At 42.0% G+C, this 19,797-nt stretch overlaps 1 protein-coding gene across 1 annotated transcript; it reads right to left on the bottom strand.

The window, feature by feature from the left end:
• Nucleotides 1-3,913: 3,913 nt before the first annotated feature.
• Nucleotides 3,914-5,404, bottom strand: rasd4 (rasd family member 4). The gene has a single exon (XM_052033039.1). It carries the CDS (start codon nt 5,085-5,087, stop codon nt 4,461-4,463), a length of 627 nt encoding a protein of 208 aa, XP_051888999.1. The 5' UTR covers nt 5,088-5,404; the 3' UTR covers nt 3,914-4,460.
• Between the last annotated feature and the right edge of the window lie 14,393 nt (nt 5,405-19,797).

The following is a 19,797-nucleotide window of genomic DNA, read 5'->3' as shown; positions in this document are numbered from 1 at the left end:
GTGGATTTAGGCCACTTTAATGTTATACTGGGGACAGCCCTAACCCCAGACATGATCTAAAAGTGTGGATCATGTGAAACCATGTAAAGAGCTTTTACTCTTAGCTGCATACTTAAACAGATGCCACTAGTATGGCAATTTTTAGCTGGCATTGTGGCTTTTGAAATGTATTTTCCTTCCACTCGCATTGTATGCAAAATTTTAAGCTATGGTCACCAGCACTTTTGGAGCTAAATTCAGTGACCTGAAATTGAGGCAACAAACACTCAACAGAATACAAAAAAAAATCTTATTAAGACATTCCCCACAACATCTTGCATAGGATAATAACCCAAAGAATACTGATCACCACTACAAAAATGAAAGTAGGTTCAAATTCCTGGCTCAACCAAAATTAACCTTTTGGTTTTATAACTTCTTGAATGAAAATGATGAATGCATACTGCATCTTGAATACAGAAGAAAGATTTGTAAATGACTAATTTCTATAAATGACTTTGATATTGATCCCCTTTCATGTGGTAACCAACTTCTACAATCAAGAAAGGATGTGATTAAATGAAATGTTGCAAATCTCAAAACTGGACCCAATCCATTGACTTCAGTGGAGGCAGGATAAGCAACGGGCAGTCAACCCAGTCCTAGAAGGCAGGATGGCCAATTAGATATTTCAGGGGCTTGCAACCTCTGATTTAACTTGGAGATTTAGCACTGGTGGGTTGGATTTGTCAGTCACAAGAAACCCAACATCTGAAGGGAGGCAAGAACAGATTTGGTGAGAAATTGTGCTTCTCCCCATCCTCTAAACAGCCCACTCCTTAAACCAATCAGAAATCAGACCACCCTTTTCACCTCTGTTGCATCTTTTCTGGCACCTTGTCTTGCATGTTGGTGGTTCAGCCAGGAGCTTTCTTTGAAACAAGCCAATTATATCATTCTTTGACATATTCTCTTTTCCATTACTTGCAGGTACATGTTCACAGCTTGGGTAAATTCAGATTGTAATTTGCCGCAACATACACTGGGAGAAGAGGAGTCTTCTGAAATCATTGTTAAACAGTTTATTATTAAAAAATGGGCAAGTGACTTTGAAGAACCCAGCTCTTCACTGGAACACCAGCAGAGTCATTACGACTCTATTATATTTCTAAAGAACTTCAAGTGACATCTTGTTGGGATCTGCCCATGTGTTTCATAACCAAAAGACTATTATAAGTCAGCTGCTGATTAATTGGCAGTAGCCAATTAATGCTGGTCCCACCATGGCTCATGACTGTGTAGCTAAGCACAGCTCAAATTTGTACTCCAACAATAAAGGCTCAGCACAAGGCCTGGGAAAAAGTGGCTGTATCTCAGGAGCCACCTCCTGGTGAAAGTAAACTTCAATGATGAAATTCACCACCACCTTCAATGTGCCAACACAGTCTGGTCAATAAAGGAAAAGGGTATTTGAACATCGTGGTCCATTGGGATGCAGTAAATCCTGCCTTCCTATATGCTTCTGTGGCCTGGACTATCTACAGCAGGCATCTCAAGGCACAGGAAAAATACCACCAACTTTGTCTCTCAAAATCCTTCAAATTCACTGGAAGGATAAGTGCAGAAGAGTTGACATCCTCTTCCAGGTCAAAATCCCCAGTATTGAGCCCTTGGTTACTTTGTCAGTTATATTTTACTGGCCACATTGTTCACATGCCTGACACTAGACCCCTGAACCACATGCTCTTCTCTGAGCTCTGTCTTGGGAGATGCACTTAGGGGTGGGTGAGAACGTTGCACTTCAAGGAGGCTTTAAGAGATCGCCTAGCCCTGGACAGTTTGAAGGAGTATTCAAGATGGTATTGAGAACCTCAAGGTCGTGCACCAGGAACTCACAATTTCTTTGTGAGTGGCGGAAGAAGCGCTCCATTTCAAAAACTACCCATCTGCCCACCCTTTCCTCTGCCCTGTCTACAGAAGGGTCTGTGGTTCCCATATTACCCAGAGACATGGGCTGAGAAGTCCCATAATCCTGTGAGATACCAGTGCACCTCTAATTTTATTCCCTTGGGCATCCCTGATTTTAATTGCTTCATCCTTGAAAGCTGCCAAGTCCCTAAATTTGGAATTCCCCTTACCTCTCAAGTTCTCTTTTATTTACCCTTTTAAGATGCTTCTTCACTATTTTTATGGTCATCTAACCTAACATCTCCTTTGTCATTTCTTTTTCCTATAATGCCCCATTGCAGCACCCCAGAACATGTTGCTTGATAGTAGGTGCAACATAAACATAAGTTGTTGTTGTTATTGCTGGTTGGTTTGCATCATCGCCTCTTTAGTGTCCCTCAAAGTGACCCCACCAGAAACCCCCACCCCTCTTGTTTTTATCGCCAGGTTTTTAAACAATTAAATAACACTGAAAAATATATAGATGGATAGATCAGTTAAGGATTTGAATTCTTAATACAAAATGCATTAAATTTGATATTTCCGGTCAATTCATTGATGCCTCAAATTTGTTCAGCACCTTGTTTTAACTTCAGGTTGCCTTTATTGTGCATGGGTGGAAGTGATTGCCGGATCACGCATTCTGGAGTAAAACCTTTGGTAGTTTACAGATGGTCTCCTTTTATTTTCTCTGGTTCCCAGTGGTGTGGGGGAAGGGAGGCAGGGGTGGAGGGTGTCTCCATTTCATCGAATCGCTTTATTTTGGAGATGTCAATCACTTGTTCAGGCTTACACTGCGTAGAACTGCTCATCGGAAGGTGCGTTAGATGATTCGTGTCGAGCTCCCCTAAATTAAGTTGCTGATGAAGCTAGAAATAAATTTCCTTAAGAAATAGCAATTCGTTGATCTGCGGCTTTGGAAAAAAAACTAAATTGCCAAAGGAGGGCGCTACCAAATGCAGTTCCTTATATAAAATCCACTGTAAATCGCCGCTAGGAGGCGGAAATCGGGCACCGTGGGCAATTAAAGGGGCGGGATAAGCAAGGGGGAGGAGGAGGCGGGGAAGGTTGAAGGTGGAGTGCCTTCCCAATGCAGAGAAGGCGTTGTGCAGATCTATTCCTCTCGCAGTTAATAAGTCATCAAACCCGGCGTTCTACACAAACATTTTAAATTAGGCCAAAAAACTCACTGAATTGAAATTAATCTGGTTTATTAATTCATGTATCAATTAGAGTGTTTGCTTGATTAGGTGGACTGATACTTCGCGATCAGCGGTTTCAAGGCCAGGAGTCTCTGATTCAGTATTTAGTGCGAAGTTTGGTCTGTCCCAATATCTCGCTCCACCCAGTTGATGCCCCGGACCAGTTAGACACAGATGGGAAATGTATCCACAACTCGAACTCGGTGGAGTATTTTTGAGTATGTTCTGTCAGAGCCGACCTACAACTCGAATTAAATGCTTCAAACTCCCTCAGTGCAGCAGACTAATCTGCTTCTGTGAAATATGTATCCCATAATAACCGGAGCTCAACGCCACTCACTGTTCATCTGTGATCTGGCGACACGTTCCATGTTATTATCCCCTAGACAGGTATATGGCTGCTGGAAACCGCGGGTAAAACCGGCACTGGCTTATCATTTCCAGAAAGGATCTAAATCCCAACCACCCACAGTGCTGTGGTCATTACCCACAGAATGGCCATCATCTCTGGTTCTTTTTGTTCGGTTCCGATTTACCTCTCATTCCCCATATCGGTTTTTCAACGTTTCCAAATGCTACCACTTACACTTCAGTCACTGAACCTGTTTTAGGGATTTTACCTGCGATGTACTTTCTTAAAGGAATTCGGTTACGAGGAGATGAAGTCACATACTCTGCTGTAACATCATTGATTTGAGTGTGAATCACCGGATGCAAGCGATTGCTGCGAAAATTCATTAAAACACCATCGGGAAAAAATGCAAAATGCATCATCAACCCCTACAAATTGTTCCGGATATAGTCTTTATTCTACTTTATAAAATAAGTACAAAAGAATATTAATTCTCGGTAACAGTGTAACATTAAGATTTGATAACTTGGAAGTACAAATAACTGTTAATACCCTTAGCAAACAATGCAGGGATTTGAACTCTGTAAACAAAGCTATCAGGCTGCACTGTTACAGCAGGTCAAGGACTGATCGTTATATCTGAAACAACTAGTGTTAAATCATAAGAGATATCACTGATACAAGCTTGCAATGGAATTTACCTTAAAATATACATCAATTGTTCCCATCAGCATCTTCATTAAAATCAAATGTCAACGCAATTAAAGTAACAAAAATAAAGAGACTTCGATGTGCCACGAATGCTCGCCCTCACTTCTTCAGCACCTCTGAAGTTCCCTTGCACAGTTCTCTCCAATTTGGAGACGGAGTCCTTCAAGCTCAGCACGGCGAGCAGCGCCGGCGTTTTACAGCCTTTTTGATCGGGTCGGTGGAAGGAGTCTGTCCAGGTGGAAGGAGTCTGTCCAGACCGAGACTGGCGCCTAGGAGATGAGGCAACTGTTGGTTTTGTTCATGGGAGGCCTGGTTTTGTCCCCCATGGGGAAAGTTTCCCGTCTTCTCCGCAAGGCGGGACTCAGGCGGCTCGGTAAGTTGACCTGTTGCAGGAGTTCCCGAAAAACTTCCACAACGTTGGCGTTGTCCTTGGCCGAGGATTCGAGGTACCGGCTGTTCCACTCCAGCTCCACCAGAGACATGATCTCCTCGCTCGACACCTGCCTGTCGCTCAGGTTGTCCGTCTTATTGCCTATCACCACAATAGGGGTGTATTTATCTTCCTTGATGTCCAGGATCTCGTCCCTCAGGCTTCTCACAGCTTGGAACGACTCAGCATCGTCTACAGCATAGACCAGGGCGAAGACATCGCTGGTCTGGATGGAGAGCTTCCTCATGGCCGGGAAAGAGTAGCTGCCGCTCGTGTCCATGATCTCGATTTTGATTTTCATCGCCCCCACTTCGTACTCTTTGCTGTGAAGCTCGTCCACTGTCCGCTTGTACTTCGAATCGAAGGTATCCAGTAAAAACCTCCGGATCAGTGAAGTCTTCCCCACCCCAGCTGCCCCAAGGAAGACCAGCCGCACCTGGCTCCTTTCCTTCACTGCGAGAGACATCACTGTCTGTGCCTTTGCAAACTTCTCAACTAATGCAAACTCCCTGCTTCTGCCGGACGAGACGTTTCAGTCTCTGTTAACTCAGCGAACCTCAGCAGCGCCGGTGCAGAAACCAAGTTCAAGCGTCGGTACCCGATGCCCTCGCCTCCAGCTCGGAGCGCCGGCTTCACACTCCGCCTCGCCAGCTCCGCCTTTATCAGGGATCCGAGCTCGGTGGCGCTGCCCATTGCCGGCCGTGCTCCAATCAGGGTGTCACAGGCAAATTAGCAGCAAGAAGCACCGAGTTCCCCGAAAGACACCGTCACATATTTGCCACAATTTCCCGCATGTTGATTTATTCTGACTGCAATTAGTCTCATAGCGCCGCGACTTCGCATCAAGACCGTAACAGATGCAGTCCTGTCATCAAACAAGATAGCGCTTAGGAAGTTCAACGATCTTCTCAAACCCCAGCTGTTTCCAAAGTGCACATGAAACGATGTTTGATTTGACCAGAGGAAAAAAAGTTTCATTTGGAGTAAAAGTGACAGTGCAACCTTCCACATTCCTCTTCCGCCGCTCAGTCCGAGTATGACCTGTGGCTGTGCTCCTTCTCTCTGCGCTTGCTTTGCCTGCCTTGATATCTTACCTAACAAAACAAAATATGTTTCAAATAAATGACCCGGTGGGTAGCTTTCCAGATTTCTCCCACACTTTCATTCCTTAAATGCTTGGCTCTAATTTTGGGATATGCCCTTTGTCTTGTATTCCCCACCGGTTCTACATTGTTTTGCCGTTTAAAATACTTTTAGATCACCTTGCAATCTTATACACTCAAAAGAGTAAAAGCCAATTTTAGGCAAAGTTCTCACCAATCAGCTTTGTTCAATCAACCTCTTCTTCACAATGAAAATTTTCCGGTGTTACACATCAACGTAAAATCCCTGGTTATTTCATCATTTCATCAATTAATCATGAATTGTAGAATACCATAACAAATAAAGCATTTGTACCATTCATGATGAGGGAACGTGTGTAAGGTTCTCCTGACGTTGCTGTATGGTAACAAAGCAAGAATGAAACCAGATGGGTCACGTAACACTGACCTCAGCTCCAATTCAGACAAGATAAAGCTGCTCACAGCCCAGTCAACCTTACTAAGTCCTCCTCACAAACGTTGGGGGACTGTTGACTGAAATTGGCTGAGCTGTCCCAGAGAAGAGTTAACTAAGTAGCCTGACATAGTTGTCCTTACAGACAAGATGCCAGATTTCTCCATTGGAATTTTTGGATACATCCTGCCCCACCAGCAGTGCAGACCTACCACAGGGGGGCAGCATGTCTGAGAGAGTATAGACATTACAGCATCAGGTTGAACGCGGGAGGAAACTTTCTGATTATAACCGATCTTCCTGCATCAGTTTCTTCACATTGTAAAATAAGCAACAGAATGTATTCTGAGCAATGTCCATCACCAAGAGTGGCTTGGTATCACCACCAGTAACTGAGCTGCCAATTCCCGATCAATGTTCTGCAGTTCTGCTACATCTTTGGACAATTGGATAGTTGATAGAAGGTGGAGACTCCACGAACATCTCCCATTCTCGACGATGGCAGAACCCAGCATAGGATCCCCATTCACAATGGTGATCAGCCAGAGGTATAATGATTCATCTCAGCTTCTTCCTGAGATCCCCACTATCACAGAGGCCAGGCTTCAGCCATTTCCATTCACTCCACATGATTACTGGAGAAGGCTGAGAGCATTGAATACAGCACAGGCTATGGGGTGAGACATCTGGCCATGGTGCTGAAGGTATGTGCTCCAGAATCAGACATGACTATGGTCAAGCTATTTCAACACTAGCATTTACCCAGGATGGTTGGAAATTGTCCAGATATGTCCTATTCACAAAAGAAGGAACTGTGTTGGGTTTCATCAGGATAACTCAACTCCAGACCTCATCACAACCTGAGTCCAGAAGTGAGAAGTGACTGCGCTTGATATCAAGGCAACATTTAACTAAGGCATCAAGGAGCACTGGTAAAACAGAAGTCACTGGGCATCACTGGACATGCCAATGTTTGAAGTCATCCCTCACACAAAGGAAGATGGTGTTGCTGTCAGAGGACAATCAGCCCAGCATCAGGACATCACTGAGGGAGTTCCCCAGGGTAATATCCTGGTGCCAATAATCTTCAGCTGCTTCATCAGTGACCTTCCTTCCATCATAAGTTCAGAACTGGGAATGTTTCTGATGATCGTGCAATGTTCAATTCCATTTGCAACTCCTCAACAAATGAGTCTGTCTGCACCTTAAAGTAAAGGGTTGGCCATTCAGCACAGAGATGAGAAGGAATTTCTTCACCCAGAGGTAGTGACACTTTGGAATTCAGTAACTAAGAGAGCTGTGGAGACTGAGTTGCTGAGTATATTGGAGACAGTGATCAATAGAGAGAATCGAGGCATAGCGTGTTAGTGCGGAAGTGTCGCACTGAGGTTAAAAATCAGCAGTGACCTTATTGAATGGTGGATCAGGCATGAGGGGCCAAATGGCCAGCTCCTGGATTCATTCATTAAGTTCTTTTGTTCTTATGTTCTGTTCCTCAAATCAATTTAAAAACGTTGGAACCATATCCCCTGATTCCCTGATTCTTGAAATGTTAAATTGGCCAGGCATCTACAGTCTTTTGAGAGATACTTCAATTATCCTTTCCTATTTTCATTGCTGATGGCCCACTCTAATTTTACGTTAAACCCCATTGTTCTGTACTTCCCCACAAGGGGAAATCATCTCTCTACCTACCCTATGGAATCCTTCTTGTCTTTTAACGCAACTAAATCACCCTTCAACCTTCTCAGCTCATGGGAATATAAACTGAGTTCTTGGAACCAGTTCTTGTATAATTAAACCTTTAATCCCTGTTATAATTCAGTCTTCGAGAGATGCGACACCCAGAACTGACTGTATTAATCATGATTTGATCTTACCAAGGCTTTTATAATAGAAGCATAACTTTCATTTGTATTTCTTAGAGCTAAAGGCATTTTGGATTTCTCTTCACTCTTTGCCTTTTGCACTCTATTTTTATCCTTTTTATTAGGTTTTAATAATTTATTTGTCCTGAGAGAACCAAATCCCTTTGCTACTTCAGTTCATCTACATATAAAAAAAATCTGATTTGCCTTTCTGGGTTTTAAAGTGGATTACCTCATACTTCTCCATATTGAATTTCATCTGCCACAAGTCTGCCCATTCACTTAAGCTATGTTCATTTGTCGAGCAGCACAGTGGCACAGCCAATAGAATTGCTGCCACACAGCTCCATTGATCCATTTCAATGCAAACCTCCAGTGCTGTTTGTGTAGAGTTTGCATGTTCTTTCCGTGACTACATAGGTTTCCTCTGGGTGTCAGATGTCAGATTAGCTTATTGTTATATACACCAGGGTGCAATGAAATTCTTTGCTCGTGTGAAGCTCACAGAGTAAACAGTATACATGGTAATAATTTCTTTATATAAGCGGAGAGTGCTTACTGTGGCTGAGGAAGGAAGATTTATTTTATCATTCTGCTTATACCATATTTGTTTTTTTATTATATGGTATAAGCATTTCTTCAACATTCAGGTTTGAGCTGACAAGTGTCAGGTTATATTTGTGCCCCACAAGTGTCGGGCAATGACAATCTGAAACAAAAGAAATCTCAGTCCCTCCTCATCTTGACACTCAGTGATATTACCATTGCGTGACCAGGGTGAGTCATCATTGACTGGAAACTTAACTGGGCTCTAAAACTTGCCACTGTCTACAAGGCATGTCAAAAAAGTGATGGATTGCCCTCCACTTGCATTGATAAACGGAGGCTCAGTGGAACCTAGGAAGGTTGGGATCATCCGGGACCAACAGATTGTTTGATTAAACACACACAAAATGCTGGAGGAACTCAGCAGGTCAGGCAGCATCTATGGAAAGAAATAAACAGTCGACGTTTCGAGTCGAGACGCCTCCCTTCCCTCCCCTTCCCTCCGCCCCCTTATTTCCCCCCCCTTTTGTTTACCCTCATTCCTGTGGCCACCTCACCACTTCTCTTTCCCCGCCCTCATGACCTGCCCATCTATTCCCCACTTCCTTCCCTTTATTCCATGGTCTTCTGTCCTCTCCCACTGGACTCCTTCTTCAGCCCTTTGCCTCTTCTACCTATCACCTCTCAGCTTCTTACATCACTCTGTTTCATTCCCCCTCCCCCACCCACCTACCTTCCCCCTCTCACCTGGACTCACCTTTCACCTGCCAGCTTGTGCTCCTCCCCCTCCCCTGACCTTTTTATTCTAGCTTCTGCCCTCTTCCTTTCCAGACCCGATGAAGGGTCTCAACCTGAAATATCGACTGTTCATGTCCCTCCGTCGATGCTGCCTGACCTGCTGAGCTCCTCCAGCATTTTGTGTGTGCTGCTCCCAATTCCAGTGTCTGCAGAATCTCTTGTCTCTCCATTTTGCTGCTCCACTGGGAAGTCTCCTCGAAGTACGCCTACCCTGAAGAAGTTTTCCTCCTCTCTTCGATGGGAATTCTGTGAGGTCCTACCTCACTGCTCCCGCTCTGAGATTGTTTGATTGATGCCCTATTCCTCCACCTTGAACATTTACTTGCTCTACAAGAGTCCAGTATGGCCGCATTGTGCACTCTTTATAAGATGGGCTCTGCAGCAAATCTAAGGCTTCTTCTCAAGGCCAAATAGTGATGGGAAAAAACTGCTGGCTTTGCCAGTATTAGCAGCACTTCATGAATAAAAAATAGAAACATGCTGTGTGTGATTCTACCAGAATGGTTTGCTGAACTTAATGAAGAGTGACAATTACATGTTTGGTGGGCAGATAATACCACAGGCAAGGGCACTTTCAAGTTTAGTACACGCCTGTCATAAATTAGCTGATCTGAGCTTTGCTCTTGGTTGGAACACACTGATTAGCCTCAGCACACTGCAACCAGTGAGGATTGGTGGGATGGGTGGGAGGGACAGTGGTGGTCTCTCTCTCTCCCTCTCTAGTGAAGGGCACAAGGATGTAGCCTTTGAAATTTATCACCTGACCCTTGCGGTTTCTCTCCACACTTGAAGGATATTGGAAATTGGCAGCACCCGTGTAACTAAACTTAGAGAGAAAAGTAAACAGGAGAACGAACTGTGAAAGGCAAAATAAATAATGAATTGAGGAGACTCTGGCTCTCCCTCAAATCTATTGTGTGCAGTGATAAAGTCCTTTAGTTCACAAGCCACAACATTAAGACACTCTATGTACATGGTAGGAAGCTCAGATAATGGCACAGGTGAATGCAGCCTTCCATTCATCAGTGACAGACTGTGCAGAGCACCAAAAGCAGATTGATCAGTGTTTGACTCACTGCTTAAGCACAAATCATTCAGGGAACATATCTATATCAAGCTTAAAAACATGTAAATTATTAATGAGCACCTTTGCTTCAACATATGTTTGTTGTCAGTGATGAAAAGCTGTCCTCACCCTTGCTGCTTCTGAAATTTTGACCTTTTTCCTGCCTTGAATCTAATGATGCTGTCGCTTTGTGTCTCTCCATCTTCTCTTAACAGACCTGCTGGATACTTGGCCAAGCAATGTTCTTGCAGGTACTGGGAATCAGGACCCTCCTCCTTAGCCTGAGCAGTTACCAGAAAATGTGGGCAGTTACTTGAAAACATAAGGACAGGACTCAAACTCTCCATCACCCACAGAATTGTTTCTATATTGTAACAGGAAGTGTGGCTTTAAGAAGTACCACTTTTTGTTTAAGGAGCTTGTCAGAAATTACACCTTTGTTGAGTTTGTTAATCATAATAAAATGAGGCTTTCTTATGATTGGCAGACTCAACAAAGGCATAATTTCTGACAAGCTCCCTGAACAAGAAGTCTCACAGACAACATAACTAATGATTCATGAGTGCATACTGCTTGTCCTAACCCCTGTTGTCTTGAGTTAAAGTAAGTTCTAAACAAGAAGGTTGCTACACTAATAAAGTGTTAGGTATAATCACTGAAGGCACATCTTAGTAAATACATGCAGTCCCTTTGGCTTAGATAGGAAAGCTGAACTCCCTTTATCAGTGGCGTAACAGATGTTGGTTTATAAGCAATAAAGTTGTACAATGCAATGTAAATGTATATCAGTGCAACTACATTCTTAATGGATGAAAAACACTGTGATGCTGGAGGAACTCAGCAGGTCAGGCAGCATCTGTGGACCCCTTCTGGTCCTGACCCGAAACGTTGACCACCTGCTTTTCTCCACAGATGCTGCCTGGCCTGCTGAGTTCCTCCAGCGTCATCGTGTTTTTCATCTACATTCCAGCATCTGCAATCCTTTGTTTCTCTAGATTCTTAATGGTGTGGCCTTGTTAATCTTCTCCCATCTCTCTCAAAAGCATCTTGAGCCACTGTTCCTGCAATGGCTAGGTTTAATTGCAATGTTGTGTGGGGAAATGTAGGAATCAAATTATAGATTTCCAAAAATAATGTAAAATTACATTTTCAATGCTGAGAAACCATGCTCTCTGAAATAGCATTTTGGCCTATTAACTGTTAAAACAACATCCTCTTCTATTTTGAAAATACATGTGTTGACCTTGCTATTTCCTTCCACTCTGTTGGGGTATTGGGGCAGGTTAGTTGCCTTCACTTCTCTTAAAGTAAAGCAATTTGCCTGTACTTCTTGATTTCACCATTTCTCATGATCCTGACATGTAGACTGCTGTTCACTCTGGCAGTGATAACAGAGAGGAGAAACCAGAAATTGTTGTAGGTTTGGTAAGGTGAATAATTATTGGCTCTACTACTTTTCAAAAACAGCAGACAGAAGGATTTCAGACCCAATAATGTTCCCATAAGCTCAACACAAAATGCTAGCTGTTGTCTCTCTCACCTTCTGTGGGCTTGGTACCTTCCCACTAATCAGAATTCAGCTGGGTGAGGAGTCTAATCAGTCCATCTAATTCTCTGCCTCATGAGTCCCTGGCCATTACAGAAGTAGGAAATGAGATGGAGCATTGCTGCTGGACCTTTTCCATCTCAACTGCATGTATTTGCTCATAAATCTCAAGCCAATGCATAGGCCAAAGACCCAAGGGATTTGTAACCTACTTTTTCTGTTTTGCATCCAAGTATGTCTCAGAGGTTACAAGAAAGTTAATACATGGAATTATTGAGAATTGAGTGTGTAACAAGATGGAAATTTAAAGATTGATTTAGGTGACATCTAAACTATGAGACTGATCTATTATATTTTATCCTTCACTACTAGGTTTTTAAATTTTGCATAAGATAAAGTACATTATGAAATGAAAACTAAATCAAATGGTTATTAAAATAACAGGATCAGATTGGAGACTATTGTGGTATAATTTCTGCAGATTAATGTAACTACTGTATATCATTCAGTAAACAATGTAATTATTTTATAGTATTGCAGGGGAATTAAAAACATGTGGTGCATTAATGATTACAAATAGCTTGAAAATATTAAAACCAAAACTTTTAACTATTTGAAGGCCATTTCCATATTGCATTCATTAAACGTTAGAACAAAGTAATGTTTACTATGATAATGAAATACAGCAGTCATTATAAAATAACAACAAATGGTACAATTGATTTCATTATAGGGCAAAGGAGTATCAACCAAATGCACAGCAGTGTGTAGGAGATGAATTACTTTATGCCTAAGAAGTTCTGCCCCTAAAATTATAATTTAAGTAGTTACATTGATTTTGAAACAATCTTCAATATTTGGATGAAAAATAATGCAAAATTATTTTGCAAGAGATGCCCTAAATAAATTACCTAATATTGTCCATGGTGCAGGCAGAACACTGGTACAATTGTTATTGTTCTCTTTCTTTGTATAGTAGTTGCCTAGGTTACAGCAACCTTCAGCATCTCACACCACACTCTAGCCTTGGTGCCAATTTATTCCATTTATGTCTGCAGTGGTTTTTAAACATATTTTAGAGTTTCAGAACTAAAAAAAGATTTTAAAAAACATTGTACTTCCTAGATTAAAACATCATTGCACTTCCTGCGACATTGATCTAGAACTTACTGGGAAAATAATAGCATTATTATTACATTAATTATGCCAAAATTTGCCGTCAGGAAGAGTGAGCTACTAATTGCTTTGAATTGCTGGACTGTTTGTACCACTCTATGATCAGCCTCATAAATGCCAGCTCACCACCTCCAAAGCTTTAAATAGTTTTTCATGTTATTTATATTTTTCTTACAACAGAAAGGAGGCCATTCAGCCCTCTGAGTCTGTGCCATCTTTCAGCATTCTCATTAGTCCTTCCCCCCCCCCCCCCCGACTTATTTCCCTGTCACCTATGCTCTCCTCTCAACTCCCTGCTAATTCTCTTTTCACCATCTTATATCAAGGACAATTTACAATAGCCGATTAACCTCCCAGAAATTTTTTGGGAAGTGGAAGGAAATCACCGGAGGAAACACACATGGACACAAGGAGAGTGGCCAATTCCACAGGTAGCACCTGAGGTCAGGATTAAACTCATGTTGCTGGAGCTGTGCAGCAGCAGTACTAACTGCTGTGCCACTCTGCTGCATTTGCTGAAAAAAAGAACACAATGTAGAAGTTTAAGGCTGGCTCCTAAAAATGTACAAACCCATGTCATTCTGAACTTTATGTCCCTGACGTATCACTTAACCAGTGAGAACTGTGGTAGTTAATAATGCAATCATTCTGACTGGAATGTGGAAGGTGAGACACCTGGAATGCTTCTTTGATGCCAAGGAACTGGTTTGGGTATGACTGTTTGATTTGCTGTAACTCTGTGAAAGAAAGCAATTGAAATTTGAAATCTCATTCTTGCAAATTGTGTCTGGGCCCTTTATAAACTTAAACTTCAAATGATTATTTTACTTTCTCTTTTTAACTTTTCCTCTCTCTTACTCGTAGCTTTATTCTTTCTTCTCTTTCTAATTTAATTCTAATTCATTTTATTTTCATCTCCATCAGTCCCCTGTCCTTAAACCTTATTGAGGTAGTCTGTTAGGCCCATCATTCACAAAGATCCCAGATTTCCTTTTAGCTGGGATCACCACACAGTTCCAGTGGTTTGCAGGGCAAAGAGTGATGAAAGAGACCTGATAAATGGGGGACTGGAAATCTGGGCCATAAATGTTATTATAAAAGTTCTTTTTATTATCCCACATCGTATGTTTTACAACTGTGCAGGTCAATTATGTTTAATGAAGTTTAAAGTAATTCAATGCAGACGTAATCCTGAAACCTAGAAGCTCCCGAACTCTACTAGTTCAAAAGAACAACTACAATCTGAGCTGATCTGTTGTACATCTTCTAATGTTGGTATCCATTCATAGGAGTTCAAAGCATTCACATTTCCTTAATAATAATTATTATTATCAATAATAATATCAATAATAACCAATAAACAAAAAATATACAGATAAAGACAAGGATCACCAATATTGCAGAGTGTGTAAGATAAATGAATAAAATTAAAAGGTTCAAGTACAAATGGGAAAGTGTCAATGATGAAAAATAAGGTGCCTACAACTTCACAGCTGTACCAATGAGAGTCCTCTGAATACCCTCAGATATCATGCAATCCCAACACCCATTGAACTTTGGGGCCTCTTTGTTGTTCTTAGAAGTGTTAGTCTTCTGCAAATTATCTGCTCTTTGAAATTAAGCTGCTTAAAGTTGGTTTATTTATTTTTTATTCTGGGAATTCCTGGGCTAGACAGTGTTGATGACCAGCCAGCAGATCCATCCTGACTGGCTCGAGTCCATGTCCCAGCACACTCCTTTCTTCCACCTCAGAATGGAATGGACTGGAGATTGGATACAGGTGGCATCTCTATTCTTGCCCTGACACTGGACACACTTGGTCCAGGGTGCTTCCACTAGAGTTTTGATACACTTTGTAGATGGCCCCTCCAATTTTATTCTGCCATAAGTGGCAAATCTAGAGCGGTCCTATTCAGTGATGTGGAAAGAGGGAGTGAAATGAGTGGTTTTCTTTCTTACTATGTTGAATTAATATTAATGCTTTTCATGAATTTATATGTTGAATGTCTTTTTATTTACGTGTATGTTGTTTTAATTTTTTCCATCAGATCATTAGAAACAGTGGAAAAGATCTCTGGCAGCACAGGATTAAAGAAGGCTTTCAGGATGGTCTTGGGCTGGACTTCAGGTTGCTCATTGGTCTCAGGCCCATTGGTTGCTGCTTGATCTGTCCCATGGCACCGCATCCTGTAGGTTATTGGGAACTGCAAAAGTTGTCTACCTTCAGTGTCTCAGGTGTGGCGAATGCAAGGCACAGGCACAATCTGCCCAATGTTTTGTTCACATTTTTATTGCTGTGTTAACTTTGAATGATGTTCAGTCCTGATATTTGCAAAAAGGACTTAGAACCATAGAACAGTACAGCACAATACAGGCCCTTCGGCCCACCATGTAGTGCCGACCTTTAAACCTCGCCTAAGACTATCTAACCCTTTCATCCCACATCTCCCTCTATTTTAAATTCCTCCATATACTTACATAGCAATCTCTTGAATTTGACCAATGTACCTGCCTCCACCACGGCCCCAGGCAGTGCATTCCACGCCCCAACCGCTCTCTGGGTAAAAAACCTCCCTCTGATATCTCCCTTGAACTTCCCACCCATTACTTTAAAGTCATGTCCTCTTGTATTGAGCATTGGTGCCCTGGGAAAGAGGCACTGGCTGTCTACTCTATCTATTCCTCTTAATATTTTGTATACGTCTATCATGTCTCCTCTCATCCTCCTTCTCTCCAAAGAGTAAAGCCCTAGCTCCCTTAAGTCTCTCCTTATAATGCATACTCTCTAAACCAGGCAGCATCCTGGTAAATCTCCTCTGCACCCTCTCCAACACTTCCACATCCTTCCTATAATGAGGCGACCAGAACTGGACACACTACTCTAAGTGTGGTCTAACCAGAGTTTTGTAGAGCTGCATCATTACCTCATGGCTCTTAAACTCGATCCCACGATTTATGAATGCTAACATCCCATTTATTTCTGACTCTGTTCGCCATATCTTAAAACCAGCCTTCTTCAATTGTAGCAGTAGAAGTGTGCAAGGTAGGATTCACTTAGTGAGTGCGGAATTGGGGAGGGATTGAATCACAGACATTTTCAGCTCAGGAGGAAATTATTCAACCTGTTATGGGTCTTTGTTAGAATAATGCAAAACTGCCATCCCTGCCCTGCTCTCTTCTCACGTCTACCTCTGCTTTAAATATGCATTTGTTTTCTCTTGGAACTGCAATTGCCTTTGGCACTGATTTCTCTTTGTAGAAGTTTTCCTAAGCTCTCTCTCCTAGTGACTATTTCAAATTGGTGACTCATTGTCACTAGCTCCCCAAGCAGAGAAAATACACTTTTATTCAACCTTATCAAGATATATTATTTCAAAAACTTCAAATGAATCTTATCAGCTCTTTCTGCTCCAATGAAAATACACCCACTACCTGAATCTGAACAGATATTCTTTGTCCAGGACCTCCATATGGCAGAGCAGATGGCGCCTCCTCCATATATCAGAGAGGACTCTGCTATCTCCTGGAGGACCACAATTAAACAACTTGTGACACAAAAGCGACCCTTCGCTCAGCCATTAAGATCTATATTACACATAACCTTTATACTCCCAGATCCATACATGTTGCCACCCATAACAATTATTAAATTGTTAACTCTCTACTAAAGTCACAGGTGAATATCAGAGAGCTGGAATTCATCTTCAGTTACACATATTAAAGTGGCATATGCATTTTGTTTCATGCTTCCAAAATTCAGTTCCTTTGACGTCAATTGAATTCAATTTTGTTAGCTGAGAACAAGCACAGGCTATTATGTCCCAGGATTATCAGTACCCTGATGAAAAACAGGAAGTTCCACGTCTATTTTGGCTACAAAATCAGACAAACTCAGTGCTTAACAAGAACTGGGATCAATGCTTGTCCCTGCCTTGACAACATCCACACAGCTGACATGTCTTGCAGTATCTCAGAAGTTCATGTGTGCCGATGACCGTGCACTGCTGATGCTAACATCATTGCTAGAGGAAGCAAGAAAGACCTTCACAAGCACTTTCACCCATGTGCCTCCAGCCCAATTTGATAAGACAGTAATGTCAACGTTCCTCCTTGGAAACAAGAACACTGGGAATGAACGTACTGCTTCCATCTGCAGAAGGCATCCGTCCATTCGCATTACTCAAAATACCCCAGTGTCATGCTGGATAAGATTCTTACACATCAGTTTCATTTAACTAAAATCAGATAAAAATTAAAACCAAGGGCCAAACTGATCTGGAAACGTGCCAGAACATGATGGGGGAGCAGAGCCACAGCATACAGCACCACTACTCTGGCCCTTATTTATTCTGCTTCAGAAAACTCTTCTGCTTTCTAGCCCTACAGTTGCCATGCAATGATCATTGTGTGCAGCTAGATCCAAGCCAGTGGAGTGGTTGCCAGTGCTGACACACATTAACTCCTCCCAGCCATTTGCCATAATTTCATTGTACTCCATGAGACACCAAAAACAATTCCACATAAAAGCATTTAAAGTTATGCTGGCCAATCTGGGAAACAGAGGCCAACATCTGTGCTGAAGGCATAATTCATTAACCAGATGGATCGAACTATGGGATGCATTGAATGCAATGAAGAAGTGCATCATCGCTGACCCAATCGCAGAGGTTTTCGCCTTCAGTCTTCACAGACCATGGATGATGAGGCTATGTGCTTGACGAGTGGAAAATGTAAGACAGTGTGAAGTGCAATTGTAGTTATGGGTCTCAGACTCTGGGAGACATCACATCAACCTGCCCAATAAGATCTGTGTGGGAGGCTCCTCTTTCATCAACTTGGCATTTCAGGAAGTCAGTAAGTCGATCCATAGACTGCAAATCTGAGTATGACACATGGACATCATATGAAAGAGAATTATATCTAAAGAAGGATGAGTTTCTTATTTTCAAGGAGCTTCTTCTTCAAGAATCACCTTTTGTGTCTCGGCACAGTTTTATAACAGCACCTCCTGCTGATAATGTTTCTTTGCTAAACTAAATAAAGGAGTGTCGTTGTCACCTCATGCCGCCTTGAGTTTTTACCGTCAGATATTTTCCATATCTTGTGTTTCGGAGACTCAGTCAATTCCAGTTTGATAAGAAACCAGACTGCAAACCTATGGTGAAGTTTTGTTTTAAATCGATGCATCTAAGGTTATCTTTGTAAAAAATGTAAGGCATTGCAAAGAACTGTGCAGACGAGATAGATGCAGCAAAATTCTGCTTCACTGCATTTAGAATTTAACAAATCCAGAGTCCCTTATTGACCATGGCAATCATTTTAAACAAGGACAAAAGATAAACCAGGACAGGATAGGGCCCTGTATGTTTTACACACGATAAACTCACAGGTAATGGCAGAAATACTGCATTAAATCTGCCTCAGGATTTATCACGGTGGTGGGCGTGATTTTAGAAAACATTTAAGACAGGAAGGAGATCTTAGAGACAGGATAAACTCCCCAGGCTAGATGGATTGCAGCCGGGCATAATTTTGTAAAGAATATTCAAGTGCTAGCTGAAGTATTAATAAAAATTATTTAAAACAGAGGAGGGATCAATGCCAGATGATTGGCAAAAAGCTAATATGATTTCTACAAATATAAAGATAGGAGAGCCCAGGGAACTATAGATCAGTTGAAAGGACAATTGAATTTTTAGTCAAAGACATGATTGAAAATAATATAGAAATTCAAAATACATGAAAGAATAGTCAACATGGATCGTGAAAGGAAAGGTCATGCTTGACTGACTTCCATACATTTCTTGAGTCAGTAACAGAAAGGGACATACGGGTGATGGAGTTTGATTAAGTCAGTGCAGATGTAAATTTTTGGTTGAGGTTAGAAGAAATGGACCAAGAGGATGAGAAAGGGAAGGAATAGCCCTGACTACCAAACAGTAAACATCTATTGAGGTGTAAAAATTTCTATTTAATTGGCAAATGGATTTCAATACAGATAAATGTGAGCTGATGCATTTTGGAAAGTCAAACCAGTGTAGGACTGACACTATGAATAGTAGGGCACTAGGGAGTGTAATGGAACAAAGGGACCTAGGAGTACAAGTGCATTGTTTGTTGACAGCAGCGTCACAGGTAGACAGGGTGGTGAAAAAGGCGTTTAGCATGCTGGCCTTCATCAGTCAGGGCACTGAGTATAGGAGTTGGAACATTATGTCACAGATGTATAAGCTGTTGGTGAGGTCACACTTGGAGGACTGTGCACAGTTCTAGTCACTCTGTTAGAGACAACATGTGGTTAAACTGGAAAGAGTGCAGAGGACATTTACGAGGATGTTGCCAGGACTAGAGGGCCTGAGTTATAGGGAGAAGTTGGTCAGGGTAGGTCTTTATTCCTTATGGGAGAATGAGGGGCGACCTTATAGAAGTGTTTAAAATTATGAGAGGCATAGTTAAGGTGGATGATTACAGTCTTTTCCCCAGGGTAGGGGAGTCCAAAACTAGGGGGCATAGGTTTAGGGTAAGAGGGGAAAGAGTTAGAAGGGATCTGAGGGGCAACTTTTTCACGCAGAGGGTGGTGAGTATATGGAACAAGCTGCCAGAGGAAGTGGTTGAGGCA

Source organism: Pristis pectinata, chromosome 18 (genome assembly GCF_009764475.1).
Source record: "Pristis pectinata isolate sPriPec2 chromosome 18, sPriPec2.1.pri, whole genome shotgun sequence".
Taxonomy (NCBI): Eukaryota; Metazoa; Chordata; class Chondrichthyes; order Rhinopristiformes; family Pristidae; genus Pristis; species Pristis pectinata.
This window is presented reverse-complemented; position numbering and strand designations above follow the sequence as displayed.